General features: G+C 33.1%; 1 protein-coding gene across 2 annotated transcripts in view; it reads left to right on the top strand.

Annotated features, from left to right (window-relative positions):
* RBM46 (RNA binding motif protein 46) overlaps window positions 1-20,490 on the top strand; it is a 55,924-nt gene that overhangs the window by 31,803 nt on the left and 3,631 nt on the right. The window contains exon 4 of one of the 2 annotated variants that reach the window (XM_010338585.3): window positions 12,756-12,811. The exons of the other annotated variant lie outside the window; for it this stretch is intronic. Coding sequence (XP_010336887.1) covers window positions 12,756-12,811 — 56 coding nt within the window. Of the gene's footprint in view, window positions 1-12,755; window positions 12,812-20,490 lie in introns of those variants that run through there. 2 annotated transcript variants of the gene reach the window in all.

Below are 20,490 nucleotides of genomic sequence, written 5' to 3'. Positions count from 1 at the left end.
TAATGGCATGTGGGCCCTTATTTGACTCATACATAGCAAGTAACATTTGAGCTATAAGAGTGGCCTGTATATGAAATTCTACATACACAATACATATTTTAAGAAAATAATTTGGGTAACTAAATACATTTAGTTTGCTTCTGCATTGCTTTTATTCAGTAAATATAGTCTTTATACCACACTGATAGTAGTATAAGCTCTGCTTTAATTCTGTTTATAGCTTCAGGTTAAAAGGTATGTAGGAGTACAATCATTAGAAAACATCAGTCTCTTACAGTTGTCTTGCCTGATAATTTGGTGTGTGTACTTTGTTACTATTCTTGTATGTTTAAACAGTATACCTTGATTTCTGTACACAAATAAATTCAAGAGATTGGCACTTAAATAAAAATGTAAACCATGATACAAAACTGCAGCTTCTTTTTATAGAGTAGATAAATCTGTGTTGACTTATGCCTGACTTTTTCTTTTGTGCATTTTGATTGTCCTTCCATTTATATGGTCTAGGGATGTTTTTATTAAAGTTACTTGTCTTCTTTGTACTTTTCTTTAATACTGTTTTGTATGTGGATTTTTATAAGACCGAAGCCCATATACTTAATTTTTTTCTTGTTAACTTTGTTCCAGTAGTACATAGTTCCAGTCTGCTTGTTTACTGGCCAGATTACAGGGTAAATGAATATTCAGAAAATTTGCAGCATATGTGCCATGTATGTGGATGGCTTTTTTTTTTTTTTTTCCTGTTGCCGCCCAGCTAATTTTTGGTTCAAGGATGACCAAATCTGCAGTTAGGAATTTACCAAAGTGTTTGATAATTTGGGGCACAGAATTTATAAGATTCCGGGTGAGCCATTATCTTTGGTTAACAGATTAAGATTGTATTCTGCACTATAAATAATTTGAGCAGAGAAATGCTTGTTAATTTAAAGGTGTTTCACCTGTATGCATGTGTGTACATGTGTTTCCTGGAGAGATTAAGAATCACTTGGCCGGGCGTGGTGGCTCAAGCCTGTAATCCCAGCACTTTGGGAGGTGGAGGCGGGTGGATCACGAGGTCAAGAGATCGAGACCATCCTGGTCAACATGGTGAAACCCCGTCTCTACTAAAAATACAAAAAATTAGCTGGGCATGGTGACACATGCCTGTAATCCCAGCTACTCAGGAGGCTGAGGCAGGAGAATTGCCTGAACCCGGGAGGCGGAGGTTGCGGTGAGCCGAGATCGCGCCATTGCACTCCATCCTGGGTAACAAGAGCGAAACTCTGTCTCAAAAAAAAAAAGAATCACTTAAGAGATTCCTTGGTATGAACTTCATTGTGTGTATCTAGTATAAAATAGCAATTATACCAGAACATTGAAAAATTACTTGTTTTCACTTAAGAATTAAAGGGAAAGGTGATACTAAGCAAAATTATGATCACTTTCACTGTGCAGAGCACTCACTTAGTTTCTGAGAGGGATTTACAAATGAGATAGTCATGATTTTCTTAATATTTTCCCTATTTGGTAGACAGACAAGATTTTTAAGTTATTGTATTGAATGAAATACATATGTGTGACTCTTCTGTTTCTCGCTAATATACTAGTGTTCTAAAAAAAACCCTCACTTTTATTGATTTTTTAAAATCTTTACATTTTATTTTCTTATTTATGTATTTGTTATTGTGATTTATGCTCCAAGGAGGGAGTTGCTACATTAGCTAATGTAGCTTGGGAGAAAGATGGACAGGGTTTTCATCAATCCTCTGAGGCCTTAGAAAGCAGCTTGGTGATGTCAGATGCTGTCATTTGAATTGATATATTGGAGAATTATGTCATTGCCTTTAGATTTTATCAGAATTTTTCTGTAATGATTCCTAATTTTAGTTTTTTTATTCTAAAATTCTATATAATGAGTGTTCTATGACAAAAACTTCCATATTCAACTCCCAAATATTTAGATATGAGGCATAAATAAATTGAAACTAAATAATCTGGATTAGCTTATTTAATTATTTATCCTAGAATGCTCCTTAAACATATGGTATATTCATTCTGGAAATTTACTCAAATTCAAAGGCCCTATTACAAAACCCAGTCTAGGAAAAGATGAAAAGATACTTAATTTCTCCACCCAATTTCTTACCCTGGAGAGATGACATTGTGTCATATTGATGCAGTGCACTTACCTAAGTAGTATATTAGTCTGCCCTCTGTCTTTTCTCCATCCTTTTGCTGGTAAGAATAGATTATTCACTTTCACTCCTGCCTTATTCCACAAAAGTTCTAGGGTGGCTCCTTAAGAATATATAACATGCAAAAGGATTCGGATTTTAAATTGAAGAAATAGAGACAATGGGAAATTATGGTTAGGAAAATAAAGCCAAGCAAAACCAAACAATAGACTGTTTAGGGATAGACAATTATGAGGTAAAACTGTAAAGAAGGCCAGGGAATTACTAACACCTGCAAGTTAGGATCTGCATGATTACTTGAAGGGAGAAATTGGAAAGGATGCAAAGGGACTTCTTTGGTATTGATAATTGCCTATTTCTAAACCTGAGTGGTGAGTACATGTTTTTGTTTTTATAAGGATGTAAGTCATACACATCTATATTGTATATATTTTCTGTTTGTATATTTCATTATTAAATAAAATGGAGAAGAATGAAAACCAGCCAAGAGTGAGAACTTGTATTAATTTTGTCAAAACTGGAATAGAGTCGTTCTACTCTAGAGAGTCTCAATATAAATCAAGGTAAAATAGGAAAGTTACATATTTTTGAGACTAAGTAATTTTATTCTACTCAGACTATATCTGGAATGTGTTGTTTGCTTATGGACACCACAATTTAATTCAACCTTGACAACTAGGGAGAGCTTGGAAACTCCATAATATGGAATAGGACAGTATCTGAAATATTTGGAACTGTTTAGTCTGTAAATATTAATACTTATAGGGGAAATGAGATTGCTGTTTCAAATGTTTGAAGTACTTGCACTGGAAAAAAAGACTTTAGTCTTTATCTTTGGAGCTCTGGGAAGTGGAATTAAGTCTAAAAAAGTCTAGGAAGTGGAATTAAGCAGGTAGATTATGGCTTAATATAAGTCAGAACTATAAGCCTTACAGCTAGTTAATATTCTGTATTCCCCTCAGTACAAAACAACAATTTTTTAAACATTGATTTTAAATCTTATTTATTAAATAAATATATGGGGGAAGGAGAGAGTCTTTACTAGACTATTGTAACTCAGAATTATCTTCCCTATTACCACTTGGAATATAATAACCTTGCCATTTTCAAGCCCTCTGAAAAACTTAACCTTTTGCAAACTGTGATTTTAAGAAAGTTTTATTTGGGAATTTTTAGTCTCATAAGAATATCCTTTTTGCTTATTTCTTTAGACTTTCCATTCTTATGTTTAGTTTATTAACTGGTAAATTAATGGTTGATTGTCAAATCTTGTTAAAATGCGTTCCTTCAACAGATATTTACCTAATACTGTTTTGTGTAGAGTTACGAGGATTACTGTAGTGAATTAGACACAGTTGCTGCTTTCATAGACCTTACATTCTATTGAGATCAATATTCAGTTAGAGTTCTTATAAATGCTCAGAAGTAGTACAGGGGATTATGAGGACATAACAATTGGATGACCTGGCCCAAACTAGGATGAGGGTCAGGAAATGATACAATGCACTTTAGAAAGAATTTCAGGAAAAGGAAATCATTGGCATAGCATATTGGCAACATGGGAAAAAAGAGTATGGCGTTTGGAGCCAGATTTCCTGGGTTCACATTCTAGCTTCATTACTTACTTGGAAAAGTTACTTAACTTCTCTGTCCTTCATTTGTAAAATAGGAATGATAATAATATTTATCTCATAGGGTAATTACATGTATTAAGTGAGTTAAAATTGTAAAGGGCCCAGAACATTGTCTTTTATATATTAAGTACCATGTAAATAGTGAAGAATAATTATTTAGAAAACAAATCCAAGATACCAGTTTCTAATCATATGTAATATAAATATTAGAAATAATAAAAGTTAAGATTCTTTGGGGACTTACTAAGTGTTAGATTTTGTGTTAAATGCCTTTACATAATGTATTACTATTCTCACAGTTCTTCGTGGTAGATAGGGTTTTTTGTTTGTTTGTTTTTTTGTTTTTTGTTTTTTTTTTGAGACATAAAGTCTCGCTGTCACCCAGGCTGGAGTGCAGTGGCAGGATCTCGGCTCACTGCAGCCTCCATCTCCCAGGTTCAAGCAGTTCTTCTGCCTCAGTCTCCTGAATAGCTGGGATTACAGGCACGTGCCACAATGCATGGCTGATTTTTGTATTTTTAGTAGAGATGGGGTTTCAGTGTATTGGCCAGGCTGGTCATGAATGCCTGACCTTAAGTGATCTGCCTGCCTCGGCCTCCCAAAGTGCTAGGATTACAGGCGTAAACCACCATGCCCCGCCTGTGGTAGATAGGATTTTAATGTTGGCACTTCTTTACCTTTTTTTTTTTTTTTTTTTTTAAGCAGTCTTCATTCAGTATGTTAAATAATTTGCTCAAGATCCTGGTTAGCTAATAGGCTGTGCTCTTAACTGCTATTCTTTGTAAATACACATGATTTCAATGAAAAACTGGCTTTTGTCTAGTATTTGTTAACAGACAGTGGTCTTGCGGAATATTATTGGCAAATTATGTTTTAATAAGTTAAAACACAATGAGATGGACCTTCAATCCTGACTTACCTTTTTTTCTAGATACTGTTTTGGCTTTAGGAGACCTACAAGAAGCCCATGTACCAGACCCCTTTGCATTGTTGTATGGATGTGAGACATCTGGTTGAATTCTAAATGAATCATTCTGAGTTGGAAAAAATTTGTAAACATTATCGTGTTTACAAGGTAGCTTCATGATTTTTAAATTTACCATAGAATAAGCATTGCCAACCAATGGCATGTGTCCAAGATGGCAGATGATCTATGTCTTTTCCCCCATCCAGATTCTAGACAGAATGTCAAACAGGCAAAGTTTGTTTATATCTATTTCCTGGTCCCCTGTTACTTGGTACTCATTTTTACTCTGATTATATTCAGAACATCTGAATACATAGTTTAGCCATATAATTTGTTAGTCCAATATATTTATGCTTTTTCATTGTTACTTCCTTGCTCAGGAACCTGTCATGGCTTGCTATTTTAGTATAATCAAATACTCTGAACTTCACATTCTCTTTTTGAGAATGCCTTACTCTTTGGCCTCATTTAATCTAACCATAACCTTACACTTCTGCTGTGATATCTGAATTTGCCGTGCTCATTAGGTCTAGGTCCTTCCTATTGCTGTGCACCGTGCTTAGAATATTCTGCTTATACTTACCTACTTTTACATTAAGCTTTTATTGGAAATAGTAACCCAAAATGACTTTTTCTTTATAATATTACTGAATTTTTATATTTTTATTTACTCTTACAAAATTTTTTATCTATCCATGCATATAAACCCAAGAGACTTTGTATATGTATGGTTTGTTGTTATTTCCTGCATTGTATGGAGGAGTAGTGTCTCCTTTAGTACTCAGCATACGGTGCTTTTCAAATAATTTAAAGCAATCTACATATTTTCCTTGTATCTACAAGTAAAGATAAATTTTGGCTGAGCTTTGTGCCGAAAGAAGAAAGGATTGGGGAAGAAATATATGAGATAGGAAGTTGACAGGTATAAACACAGGCACTGTTAAATTATGAATGGTGGTTAATGTGCTGAGATATCTGTATATATGTCACCAAAGTAAAAGTTACCAGTATATAATTTTTAACATGCTCCTGTTGGGGGTTTCAAAATAATAGAAACCCTTGAAATACAGACTGGGGCCTATGGATGATTTTATATTGGACGTGTATATGTTATTTATATGTAATATATGTATACGAATTTGTATAGTGGTATAGGAGATTAAAGTTGTAATTGTTTTTAAACCCTCTGAGAAAATCTGTGTCTTTATATCAACCAAATATAGTATAGAATATAATGATGTATGTTATGTACAATTGTAAAATTTCTTTTAAAATTTATTACATAATCCACAGTTATATCTAGCATAATCTGTAACATTTGATCAAGGCTTCACAAATAGGAAACGTCAATCACTTATTGTATGTTATTTCTAATCTTAAGTTTATTACTAGCATTATGCTTTATTATTATTCTACACAGGGGTTAACTGAGAAGATGGTGGTGTTCCTTTCAGTTTAGTTTCGTAAAGGCAGGAAAAAACCTTTATAATTCAGGATGCTAATATAGCAGGCTTATTTGGAATACACTGGAATCCTGTGCACTGTTATTTTCTGTCTTCAAAAGAAGAAAACAGTACGATGTATCTGAGAGCCTGTAAAATAATTTTTATCTTTCATACTTTAAAATTCACATGGAATTTTCTCTGAAACTAAAAACTAGTAAAATCTTCTTCAAAGATACAGAATATGCTTTTGTAATTAGTTTTCAGGGACGTTTAAAACTTCATCACATCTTTGTAGAACAAATCATCTATCTACAATGTTACGTGTTCTTGAAAGTAATGAAAATTAGGAGCTTAGTGAGATTTTTACTTACTTTACCCTTATTTTGGCCCTTATTCCTACATAACTTAGAAAACTAAATATAAAACATTTAATGATTCCCATTTTACACAGAGTTGGTAAAGATCCTATCTCTGGTCTTTGAAGTTTAATTTATCCTGTTCTTATTTTCCACTTTTGACATGCCTTTTCTTTCCCCTATTCTCTTTCTTATTGTCTTGCTTACTAAATAATCCCTTTTGAAATAGTTTATCAGAATATATTTATTAGCAGTTGTTGCTTTTTAAAAAGGAATGATGCAGATAAGATGACAAATTAAATTGGGTGAAAGCACCAGTAAGTAGTAACCTTGCATTTGACACTAAATTGAGACTCTGCTGATAGTTTTTGCTTTTTTTATGAGAATTATCACCGTGTCTTCTATATGCTAACAGAAATTTAATTGTTACATATTGGTAATTTAAATCCCAGCATTTTTCCTGTTAAATTTGTTTTCATTCAAACCAAAGATTAACAAAGTTAATTCTAAAACTCCAGGTGGTAGATAGTGACGGCGTTATGAAGAAAAGAATGGTTCCATATTTAGTACTATTTCTATTTGGCATCTGTACTGAAAATCATCATTATAGTTTTTAAATTTGTCTGAATCATTTTTATAGGCTCTATTTTGGTAATAGCTATTTATAAAGTGATTTTGTATTTTATCATAATTATACCTTATCAACTTCTTTATGTATATCACTGACAGGTTTTTAATCCCCACACACACATGTTTTTTAAACTCCTTAAGCTGTAACGTTACATACAAACAGAAAAGTGCATAAATAATGAGTGTGAATTCAGTAAATTGCCATGAGGGACTATGTCTGTAAAACTCACCACTGAGGTAAAGACATAAAGTAACAATACTCCAAAAGACTGTCTCATATTTTCTCCAGACATTACTTTCCTTCCTGTCAAAGGAAGCTCTCGTCTGACTTACTCTGTGTATTTTTGAAACTTATATAACATTTTATATCATCTTGTCTGGCTTCTTTTAACATTATGCTTGTGAAATTGATTTATACTGTTTCCTGTTTGTGTAGCAGTACTGTTCATTTGCTCTCACTGATGATGCAGGTATTTCATCGGAATGTTAATAACTTGCTGTCTTTGCTGGTGAAATACAAGGAACTGTCTGTTTGGGGCTGTTTGAATAATGATGCTCTCTTGGACATAGTGTTTTTGGTGCTCATTTGCACACATTCCTGTTGAATATATAGAAAAGTGGTCACTCATATTTTTTAACCTTTAGTAAATAGGGCCAAATAATTTTCCAAAGTGAGTATACTGATTTACACTTTACTAGCAGTAAATGAAAGTTCCAGTTCCACATTCCTGCCAACACTTAGGTATCAGTCTTTTAAATTTTGTATATTGTAATTAGTATATATTTCTTATTGTAATCGTAATTTTTATATGATGGTAACTTATGATATTGATCATATTAGGATTATAGAACATTACAGTGTAATGTATTGGTGAAGTATCTTTCTTGTTCAAGTCTTGCTGCTTCTATTGCTTTCTCTTTTTTTAAAATTTTATTATTTGATATACAAGTCCTTTATTGACTATATTTTTTACATACCTAGTCTACTCTATGACTTACCTATTTAGTTATTTTTGAAAAATAGAACTTCTTAATTTTAATACTCAATTGATCAGTTTTAAAGTTAGTGCCGTTTGCATCCTGATTAGAAAACCTTTATTCACCTCAGGGTCATGAAAGATTTCTATATTGTCTTTCAGAAAATTTTTATCATCTAAATTTAGTGACAATACAAAGTATCAGAGTTCCCCCCATATTAATATTCACTTAACACCATTTTTTGAATTCTACCATTTTCCCATGACTCTCCAGTGCTACCTTAACTTAAATCATAAATCATACATAAATCATTCATAGACATATATATGATTCTTTCCAGTATGCACATACATATATGACTTTTTCTGGATATTAACATTCTGTTTCATTGATCTGTTTGTTTTTGTACCAATACCCTACTGTTTTAATTCTGAAACTTTATGATATTTGGTAAAGAATATTTTCTCACTTATTTTTTCTTCTTTACAATTATCTTCACTTTTCTCAGGCCTTGAATTTCCATATGAATTTTAGAATCTGCTTGTAACTTTATACCTCAAACCAGAATTCTAACGAGATTTTGTTTAGAAATGAATTGAATCTATAGATCAATTTGGGAACTAGTGACATTTTTATAGTATTGGGTCTTCTAAACCATGAACATGATACATCTTTCCATTTACTTAGGCTTTTAAAAAGTGTACTAATTCAGTAATTTATCTACGTCTTTCTTCAGGTATATACTTAGTGTTTGTTTTCCATAATGTCATAAAAAATAACTTAATTTTGGTTTCTAATTGTTTCTGCTTTTTGTGAAAACAATTGATTTCTTAATATATTGGATAAAACTACTGATTGGTGTCAGTTTACGGTAGTTTTTCTGCATACACTTTTATCAACTGAATGTAAAGATCTTTCTCTTCCTTTTCATTCTTTATACATTTCTTTTTTTTCTTGCCTTACTGCACGAGCTAGAACTGCCTTTTCAGCATTGAATACAAATGATGATAGAAACCATCCTTACAAACTTTCAGTATTTCTCCATTAAGATACGATGTGTGTTGTAGCTTTTATTACAGAAGCCCTTTATCACTCAAGATACTCTTTTATTCCTGTTTGTAAGAGTTTTTATCATGAATGGGAAATGAATTTTGTCAAAAACTTTTTTGAATCTAGTTAGGTAATTACATCATTTCCGTCTTCTATTCTTTTAATGCAACAAGTTGCATCAATTGAGATATTTTAATGTTATATCAATCTTATATTTTCAAAGTAAACTCAATTTGGTCATGGTACATTATATTTTTTATATGTTGCTGAAATATTTTGGTATTTTCTTTAGGATTTTTACATCTGTGTTCATTAGTGAGATTTGCCCGTACGTTTCTTCATAAAAATATTTGGGAAATGTTTTCAATTTCACTGTTCTTTGGAAGAATTTATATAAGATTGGTGTTTTATCTTTCTGAATATGTGGAATATTATTTAAGAGGCCATCTTAGTTTAGAGTTCTTAGCCCCTTTAAGGCTACAAATATCTCTCCTAAGTGTGGTTAGAGCTGCATCCCATACATTTTGTTTTACTTTTATTTTATTTTTTGAGATAGAGTCTCACTCTGTCACCCAGACTGGAATGCAGTGGCGTAATCTCGGCTCACTGCAACCTCTGCCTTCTGGGTTAAAGCCCTCTCGAGTAGCTGGGATTACAGATGTGTACCACCACACTTGGCTAATTTTTGTATTTTTAGTGAAGACAGGGTTTCATCATGTTGGCCAGGCTGATCTTGAACTCTTGACGTCAAGTGATACACTCACCTTGGCCTCCCAAAGTGCTGGGATTACAGGTGTGAGCCACCGAGCCTTTTTGATACGATTTATTTTTATTATTTGTTTAAAAATATTTTCTGTTTTATGTTTTGATTTCTTCTTGAAACTTCAGTATTAATTTCTAAATATACATTCAGTGTCCTCACCAATATGCTTGGGATTAAGTATCTCGCCATTTGCATTCTATTTTCTTTGCTTGTTCTATATTACTTTTCTAATTTCTTTTTTTACATAGAGTGTTTATTTTGAATTTATTTTCTTTAGCTGTATTAGTTATACAGTCTTTAATCTCTTAGTCATTACTCTATAGACGCCATTATGCACTCCTAACCTACTGAAGTCTAATATTATTTTATCACATCCTAGACAATGCAGGGAACTTAGTACACTTTGATTTCTTTTACAATTTATGTAGTGTCATTGGTACTTATATATATATTAAACCTTATACATTTAAAACCCTACAATACCTAATATAATAAAATTTCCTAGTTATAATTGTTTTTAGACTTAATATACATTGATATTGATTTATACATTTATCATTTCTTTTGCCCTCTATTTTTTCCATCTGTGAGCTTCCACTTGAATTGTTTATTCTACCTAAAGAATATTCATTCATATTTTCTTTTGTGTGGACATACTCTTGACAGATTATCTCAATTTTTGTTTTTCTGAATGTATTTTTAGTTCACCTGCCGTTTGAAAGGGTATTTTTGCTAGACCAGCAGTTATTTTACTTCAGCCCTTTGCTGTTATGATTCCATTGTCCTTTAGCTTCTGTTGTTTCTCTTGAGAAATATGTTATTGACCAACTTGTTACTCCTTTGAACATGAATTGTGCCATCATTCCCTGTACTCAGCTACTGTTAGTATACATTTTTTATCTGTGATTTTCAGAAGTTTTACTATTATGGACCTGATTTTTGTGTAGTCTTCTTAGTTTTCATCTTGCTTGGTACTTTTACCACTTCTGAAGTCTAGATTAATGTTTTTCATTTGTATTAGGAAGTTCTAAGTTATTCTGTTTTCAAATATTGCATTTGTTTATTTTCTCTCTTCTTTCTTTATGGTAGCCAGCTACACATTATGTTAAACCTTTTTACTGTAACCTGTATATTTATTACATTTCTTCTGTATTGTTCATCCTTTTGTATGTTCAGTCTGTATATTTTCTTACCTGTCTTTTGGTTTGTGAATTTTTTCATCTGTAAAAAATTTAAAAGGTTTTATCATAAGAACCATTCATTTAGATTCATTTTTCAGTTTTAGAATTCCATTTGAGTCTCTTTTATGATTTCTGTTTTCTTCTAAAAATTTTAGTCTTTTATTTTCTTGAGTGCATTAGGCATTGTTATTTTAATACTAAGTTCTGAAGTTTAATTATTTAAATACCGTGTAGATCTGTTACTGTTGTCTGCTGTTTTTGTTGGTTTTAGATGATACTGATTTACCTCCTTGTATGACTGCTTATTTTTTACTCAGTACCAGATATTCTGTATGAAAAATTGTAGAGACAGTTTGAAGGCTAGCATGATGTTGTATTTATTCATAGAAGATTTATTTTGGCTTCAGAAAGGTGGCCAAAGGACTGACAATCCCAGATTGCTTTAATCTAGGCAGGAATTGAGAAGATTCAAAGTTAAATTTAGTCTGTGTTAAAGTTTGTCTGTTTGTGGTTCATTTTTACTTAGTTCCAGTCATGCCTTGTTAGTAGCTTCCTAGTTGTAGGTTTAGTCCTCCTAGCTTCAGAATTGGTCTCTGGGCACCTTCCCTTACGTCCCGAGAGGGACCTTTGGGGAATAGGCCAACCCTTCCAGGAGAAATGCACCTCCCAAAGAGGCACACATACCTTTGGTTTTCTTCTTGTCTGAGATCACAGCCCCATAATTTGTCACTGTCTTGGTTGTTCTCAGTGATTTCCAACATACCTTTTGTTATTAATAATTTCTTACATTTTCTAGTACTCACCAAGAAGGTTTATTAATGTCACCTAGTTCATCATGTAAGCAGAAGATACTGTGACTATCTTTATACTGAATTACAATCTTTAGATGATTATTTTAAAATCTAGTTTTCTATAGATTATCAGAAATTTTTCATTGCTTATACTTTTATACACAATTTCTTAGCATAGATTTGGATATACATTCATAGCAGAAAGCTTTAAGGCATATGAAGAGATAACCACTAAAATAGATGGATGCTCACAATTCTATATATGACTAAATTAGATTTCAAGTAGATAAAATTTAGCTGTGAGGAAGAAAGATTTAAATTTGGTATTATTTGGCCATCTATTTTTTTTTTTTTAACACAGCAAGGAAATGGTGTTTCATATGTAAAATAACTATACCTTATACAGCATTTCTGTTTCCCAAATTTGCTTAGATTCTTTGGCTTTCTGCTTAACAGAAATTGGGTGATCTCATTTATTTTTAAAGTCTTTTCTTTATCTTAGCAGAGTAGTGATATTTAGAAAGATAAATAATAATTTGTTTAAAAAGGTAAAATTTTTTTCTGATGATAATTTTCATCCAAATATCAAAATAATTCTTCTCTTTGTTCATCTTTGTGGAATTCTGGAAATAACTATTCGCTACTCACTTCTTTTTCTCTAAATTTGTTTTTTTATTTACTGATCAAAAGGTTTTTAACTAAAATTATCAAGGATTCCATGCACTTCCAAGATAGGGGTAACATCAATCTAAAGACTCAATTATTTTCTGTCTTCACTGCTTACAGACAGGGAACACAATCTCTTCAGCCTGGACCTGTGTAGAAGAATTTGGAGAAAATAAACAGGTAAGAGTTTATTTGGTAAAAGTCTCTCTTAGGAATATTAAGTAATATATTTAATTTTCAGAAAATCGGTTATAAATTGTTCTGTATAATGAAACTAATGAAACTTTGTGAAGTATTTTGTTTATAATAGCCTTGTTAATTATAGACTGATTAAGCAAATGTTTTAAAAAGTTAAACTGGTTTCTGTATTTCAGGTCTTCTCAAAACATTTAACATGCTAGTATACCTTGAGCCACCAAGATAGTAAGCAGTATTATAAATTAGATATATTTGGATTTAGTGTGTTATTTATAGATTATTCAAGTATTTCTCAAAAGTATCTGAAAATAGGACTCTCTTGTTTTTCAAGCTCAAACCAAAATCTTATTAAAACAATTTGGAATAAAAGTTATATTTACTATGACTTAGTGTTTGGTTTATTCAACAGAGTACTTCTTGAGAAAGATAAGTTTTAGTAGGAAGTTAAAAGGTAGCTTGTTATTTGAGTCAAGATTATTACTTTCCAAAGTCTTTTTTTACATGTAGAGGCAAAAGAATGTTATAATTTCTAGGGTACAATTCATGTAATATGTCTGTGTCCTTGAGTAAGTTACTAGACCTTTTTGTGCCTCAATTCCTCATTAACAAAGGGGATAATAATAGTACTTATTACCGGGCACGGTGGCTCAAGCCTGTAATCCCAGCACTTTGGGAGGCTGAGGCGGGTGGATCACGAGGTCGAGAGATCGAGACCATCCTGGTCAACATGGTGAAACCCCGTCTCTACTAAAAATACAAAAAACTAGCTGGGCATGGTGGCGCGTGCCTGTAACCCCAGCTACTCAAGGAGGCTGAGGCAGGAGAATTGCCTGAGCCCAGGAGGCAGAGGTTGCGGTGAGCCGAGATCGCGCCATTGCACTCCAGCCTGGGTAACAAGAGCGAAACTCCGTCTCAAAAAAAAAAAAAAAAAAAAAAAAATAATAATAATAATAATAATAATAATAGTACTTATTAAGTCTGTTACATGGATTCAGTTGTACTAATCTTGTACGGTTATTTTTATCATTTAATAAGTGATAAATATTGGCCATTATAATTAATATATTCTGTTCCTCAGATTCAGAGAAATGCTTTTATACTTGACACTTAAAATTTTGTTTTTACAGATCTTAGCATAAAAAATCAAATAAGTGATACTAGTCTTAGAACTCCTTATAGCTTTTTGTAATTCAAAATTTGAATTACAAGGACTGATTTTACTTATAGAAATAAAATGTAAAAAGAATTGCTGGATTTTCTAAGGCTTTTCTCTTTTGCCTACATGGTTTATTTAGTAAGCTACAACTTTTTTTTTTTAACCTATACTGAAGCCTACCTAGATTGCTGCAGCTCTGATCATAATTTTTTCTCACAAAGGCTGCTATTCTGTTACTCAATTTCCAAATGGCCTAGAAAGGAGCATTAGAAGGAGTTTGACATAACTATCTTTTAATACAAACGTAGCAAACTAGAAGCTCTAGATATGGTATGTTTGGTTTTTTTGTGTTGTTATTTTTGTTTTTGTCTTTTAAAGGAAAGCAACTAGGCTTAATTTCAGTACAAATAATTATCTTTTATTCTGGACCCTCTTTGTGTTCTTTTTGTTAGTGTGTTGCCTTGACTCTGAAGGCACGTGAGCTTGTAATTGCTGTGTTTAAGTATTTGAAGATTTTATTCTGTTTTATTTTTAATGTTTTCCCATTATGTGTTAACTTCATTCAGATTTCTTCCCTAATTTTCAAAATTCAGTGAAATAACTGCTTCTAAGGTCAAACAGGTTTGGGAAAATCTGTATACTAAATACTCCCTTTGGGAAATCATAGTGCACACTAGCATCCTAGGTAATTGAGGTAGCAATCTGTTTAACTTGTAAGCCTATCTATTCTAAATTTTTCTTGAAATTATTTGGCTATAGGATGCTTGTTTTGAGGAATTCTTGCACTTAAATTGTATGGGATGTAGTTTCGGAAACACTGAAACTAACCCAAAGACACACAGAGTTTTATTTCTTTTTATTATGTTTTTTACTTTATTGAGGTATAAATAAAATGCAACAAAATGCTCATATTTGAAGTGTGCAATTTGGTTCATTTTGATTTATGTATACTTATGTGAAATGACACCACAATTAAGAAAACAAACATTTCCATCACCCGTAAAAGTTGCCCCATGCCCCACTGTAATCCATTCTTCCTTTCATTCTCTTTCTCAGGCAGCCACTCTAGATTAGTTTGCAGTTTCTAGAATTTCAGACTCTTGCTTCTGAAGGTTTAAACTGTAATCTTTAGATAATGTAGAATTTCATTTTAAAGAAATTTTATTTCTGTCAATATTTCCTCTGCTTAGTTAGCTCTTGATTTTCTGTACTAGGATAGACAAAATAAATGGTAAATATTATTTATACTTACATGACATTTTAATCTCTGAACCCAGCCATATTTTGTGTTCTGGGAATGTTTAGTAGTACAGCCAAAAGGAAAAAAGGATTGTTTTGCAGGTAAAATTTAGTGTTTCAGTGAAACTAAGTTACTGAGATAGTTCTTTCAGTTATGGTTATTGAATGTTATAAATTTAAATATTAATAAAATGACATGATAAGGACTTTTTAAAATTTCAATACAGATCCCATCGGAATATAAAGAAATGCTTAAAATATGTGTTAAAGGTCTGATAAACATTTTATAGATGAAAAGATCAGGTGTTTCCTTTTTAACACTGATGGGAATGTAAAATGTTACAGTCTTAGCTACCTTGGAAAACAGTTGAGCAATTTCTCAAAAAGTTAACCTGGGAATTACTGTAGGACTCAGCAGTTTCATTCCTAGATACTTACTAAAGAGACTTGAAAACATATGTTCACACAAACACTTGTACATTTTATTCCTTAGCAGCATAATAGCCAATAGGTTGAAACAACCCAAATACCTATCAACTGATGAATGGATAAACAATATGTAATCTAGCTATGATGATACATTATTCAGCTGTTAAAAGGGATGAAGTTCTGATACATGCTACAACGTGTTTGAGCCCTGAAAGCATTATGTTATGAAGTCAGTTCTAAAAGACCACATAAATTTATACATAAAGTCTAGAAAAGGCAAGTCTGTAGAAATAGAAAGGCTAGTAGTTGCTGGGGCTGGGAGAGGAGAGAATGGGAGTGACTGCTAAATAGATAGAGTTTCTTGTTAGAATGATGAAAATATTTTGGAGTTTTATAGTGGTGTTGTACATGTGATTAAAGTTGTACACTTAAAAATATATATATTAAAAAGTTGATGGAAGTGGTGGTAGAACTCATGTAGCTAACAGAAGAAGAAACCAATTATGAGGAATACATTTTTTAAATTAAAAATTAGTCTAAAGAATATAGTCAGAAACAAAAAGGGAGTCAAATTAATATGAGTCAAAGTTTTATCTCACTTTAAAGTCTCAAGTGTTTTCTTCATCTTTAAGACAGAAAAGCAGCTAAGAATTAGTGATGTTTGGTCAAGATGTATAAGATGAATTAGAGACAAAACAAGAAATACATTGAGTGAAGCAATATATCTATCCACTGTTTACATTTTCACTGAGAAACATACTGGTATTATTTACTACCAGACTGTCTTTGTGCTGAATACAGAAAGGTGGTAGACCAAATTATAGTAGCTACATAAACAGGCCTGACAAGTATGTGGTTTATGTACTGCCAGTCTCTACTCTTGCTCTTGTGTCAGATGTGGCATAAGTAATCACTCACTTTCCTGTTTATTCCAGACAACAATAAATCTAGAATTCCTCTTAGCCATTACTGCTTGATTACAATTGCCACGTAAGGTTAAGCTTATGTGCTACTCTGTATACATCAAATTTGTTCAATGAAAATATTTATATTCCATAAGTAAATATGAAATTAGGATAACATTTGATCAGATTTTCTATAATCCAGTATATCAGAGCAGTTTTTCTCTTTTTTTTTTTCCCACAACAACCTTTTCTTCAAGTGAAAGTTTAGCATATAAAACAAGGAATGCAGAGCTGCATGAGTTGAAATGGGAGGTATGGGAATGGGCAGTGCAAGTGAAAAACAGGTAGCTTAGAGAACAGCACTATCTGCTTTAGTTCTGTCCTCTCCCCTCCCCATAATAACTTCTTCAACCAGTTTCTCTCAACCATGCTTGAGAAGATTGCCAGAGCAAGAAAGGTTAAGCAAGTGGACATAATACTTTCCTAGGAATCGGAAGGCCTGAATTTAATTTTTCTTTTGTCTGTTTAGCTTTTGTCTCTGTCATTCATCAGTAAAATCAGTCGTTTGATTTAGAGTTTAATAAGGTCCCAACCTACTCCTGGTTCGTGATTTGGAATGAGAGAATTTGACTAGTCAAAGACTATCAGTATCAACAAGAAAAAGACAGAGGCAATAAAAATAAGCAAGAGGCTTAAACAGATACCTTACCAAAGATATTTAAATGGGCAGTAAACGTTACTAGTCATAATAGAAATCAGAATTTAAACCACTGTGAGATAAAATTTTACATTCACTGCAATAGGTATGATTAAAATTGCTGGAAATAACGAATGTTAGGATGTGGAGCAACTGGAGGGCTCATATTTTATTGGCGTGAATATAAAGTGGACATACTGGAAAACTCTTAAGCAGTATGGGTCATCTGTCCTAGGACCTAGCAATGGCATTCCCAGATATTGACCCCAAAGAAATGAAAACATATAACCACCAAAAGGTTCCTATAAAAATGTTCATAGCAGCTTTAATAATAATAAAACCAACCAGATATTCGTTAGTGAGAGAATAGATAATGAGATTGAATTATATTCATACAATCAAATAATGCTCAACCATAAAATGGAAGAAACTACTGAAATACACAACATGAATGAATCTTAAAAATTATATAGAGATATATCTGGATTACCTTTCTGGAATAATTTTACCAAAACAACCTCTTGGAGTTTCAAGTTCGCAAGGCAAGATGTCAGTGGATTCTCTTTATGAATGGAAAAAAAGCATTTTTATTTTGTATATAAGCCTTCTCTTTTTTTTAATGGCATTTTAGGTTTTGGGGTACATGTGAAGAACATGCAAGATTGTTGCATAGGTACACATATGGCAGTGTGATTTGCTGCTTTCCTTCCCATCACCTATATCTGGTGTTTCTCCCCATGCGCTCTCTCCCCAACTCCCCACCCCCTGCTGTCCTTCCCCTATTTCCCCCTGAGAGACCCCAGTGTGTGATGCCCCCCTCCCTGTGTCCATGTGTTCTCATTGTTCAACACCCGCCTATGAGTGAGAACATGCGGTGTTTGATTTTCTTTTCTTGTGTCAGTTTGTTGAGAATGATGGTTTCCAGGTTCATCTGTGTCCTTACAAAGGACACGAACTCATTTTTTATGGCTGCGTAGTATTCTATGGTGTATATGTGCCACATTTTCCCTGTCCAGTCTATCATCGATGGGCATTTGGGTTGGTTCCAGGTCTTTGCTATTGTAAACAGTACTGCAATGAATGTTGGTGTGCATGTGTCCTTATAGTAGAATGATTTATAATCCTTTGTGTATATACCCAATAATGAGATTGCTGGGTCAAATGGAATTTCCATTTCTAGATCCTTGAGGAATCGCCACACTGTATTCCCCAATGGTTGAACTAATTTACACTCCCACCAACAGTGTAAAAGTGTTCCTATTTCTCCACATCCTCTCCAGCATCTGTTACCTCCCGATTTTTTAATGATCGCCATTCTATCTGGCGTGAGATGGTACCTCAATGTAGTTTTGATTTGCATTTCTCTAATGATCAGTGATGATGAGCATTTTTTCATACGTTTGTTGGCCTCATGTATGTCTTCGTTTGTAAAGTGTCTGTTCATATCCTTCACCCACTTTTGAATGGGCTTGTTTTTTTTCCTGTAAATCTGTTTTAGTTCTTTGTAGATTTTGGATATCAGCCCTTTGTCAGATGGGTAGATTGCAAAAAACTTTTTTCCCATTCTTTAGGTTGCCGATTCACTCTAAAGATTGTTTCTTTTGCTGTGCAGAAGCTGTGGAGTTTGATTAGGTCCCATTTGTCTATTTTGGCTTTTGTTGCCAGTGCTTTTGGTGTTTTGGTCATGAAGTCCTTGCCTATGTCTATGTCCTGAATGGTTTTGCCTAGATTTTCTTCTAGGGTTGTTATGGTGTTAGGTCTTAGGTTTAAGTCTTTAATCCATCTGGAGTTAATTCTAGTGTAAGGTGTCAGGAAGGGGTCCAGTTTCTAGCCAGTTTTCCCAACACCATTTATTAAACAGGGTATCCTTTCCCCATTGCTTGTTTCTGTCAGGTTTGTCAAAGATCAGATGGTTGTAGATGTGTGGTGTTGGTGCCAAGGTCTCTGTTCTGTTCCATTTGTCTATATCTTTGTTTTGGTACCAGTACCATGCTATTTTGATTACTGTAGCCTTGTAGTATTGTTTGAAGTCCAGTAGTGTGATGCCTTCAGCTTTGTTCTTTTTGCTTAGAATTGACTTGGCTATGTGGACTCTCTTTTTGTTCCATATAAAGTTTAAGGTGGTTTTTTCCAGTTCTGTGAAGAAGATCATAGGTAGCTTGATGGGGGATAGTGTTGAATCTGTAAATTACTTTGGGCAGTATGGCCATTTTCACAATTTTGATTCTTCCTAACCATGAGCATGGAATGTTTCTCCATCTGTTTGTGTCCTCTCTTATTTCATTGAGCAGTGGTTTGTACTTCTCCTTGAAGAGATCCTTTATGTTCTTTGTTAGTTGTATTCCTAGGTATTTTGTTCTCTTTGTAGCAATTGTGAGTGGCAGTTCGTTCTTGATGTGGCTCTCTTAAAGTCTGTTATTGGTATATAGGAATTATTGTGATTTCTGCACATTGATTTTGTATCCTGAGACTTTGCTGAAGTTGCTTATCAGTTTCAGGAGATTTTGGGCTAAGACAATGGGGTCTTCGAAAGATACAATCATGTCGTCTGCAAATACAGACAGTTTGACTTCTTCCTTTCCTAATTGAATATGCTTTATTTCTTTTTCTTGCCTGATTGTTCTGGCTAGAACTTCCAATACTATATTGAATAGGAGTGGTGAGAGAGGGCATCCTTGTCTAGTGCCAGATTTCAAAGGGAATGCTTCCAGTTTTTCCCATTCAGTATGATATTGACTATTGGTTTGTCGTAAATAGCTTTTATTATTTTGAGAAGCGTCCTGTTTTTGTAATTAAATTTTTTATTGGTAAAAATTAAAAATTAAAATGTACTTGAAATTATGTTGAGAAAAAGACTGTAGATATAAAAATACTTAATACATATTACATGAAATCTAAGAACAGGCAAAACTAACCTATTGGAATAGAAATCAGAAGGTGGTTGCCTCCAAGTAAAGATCTGTTGTTTGGAAAAGGGCACAGGAAACTTCTGGATTGGGGTGATACGTTTTATATCTTGTTTGGGGCGTCAATTACGTAGATTTATACAATTGTCAAAACTCGCTGAAATTAACAGGATATATGCATTTTATTTTGTGTAAATTGTATGTCAGTATTGAAAGTGTTAAGGCAGTTGAGTAAGACTTACTGTAAAACATACATTCTGAAATGAGTTCTGTATCATTCCTTAAGAAGGGATCTGAAGTACAGATCCCAGTCTGAGGCAGAAAC

This window comes from Saimiri boliviensis, chromosome 3 (genome assembly GCF_048565385.1).
Source record: "Saimiri boliviensis isolate mSaiBol1 chromosome 3, mSaiBol1.pri, whole genome shotgun sequence".
Taxonomy (NCBI): domain Eukaryota; kingdom Metazoa; phylum Chordata; class Mammalia; order Primates; family Cebidae; genus Saimiri; species Saimiri boliviensis.
The sequence above is the reverse complement of the archived record's forward strand: the minus strand, read 5'-3'. Positions and strand labels throughout refer to the sequence as shown.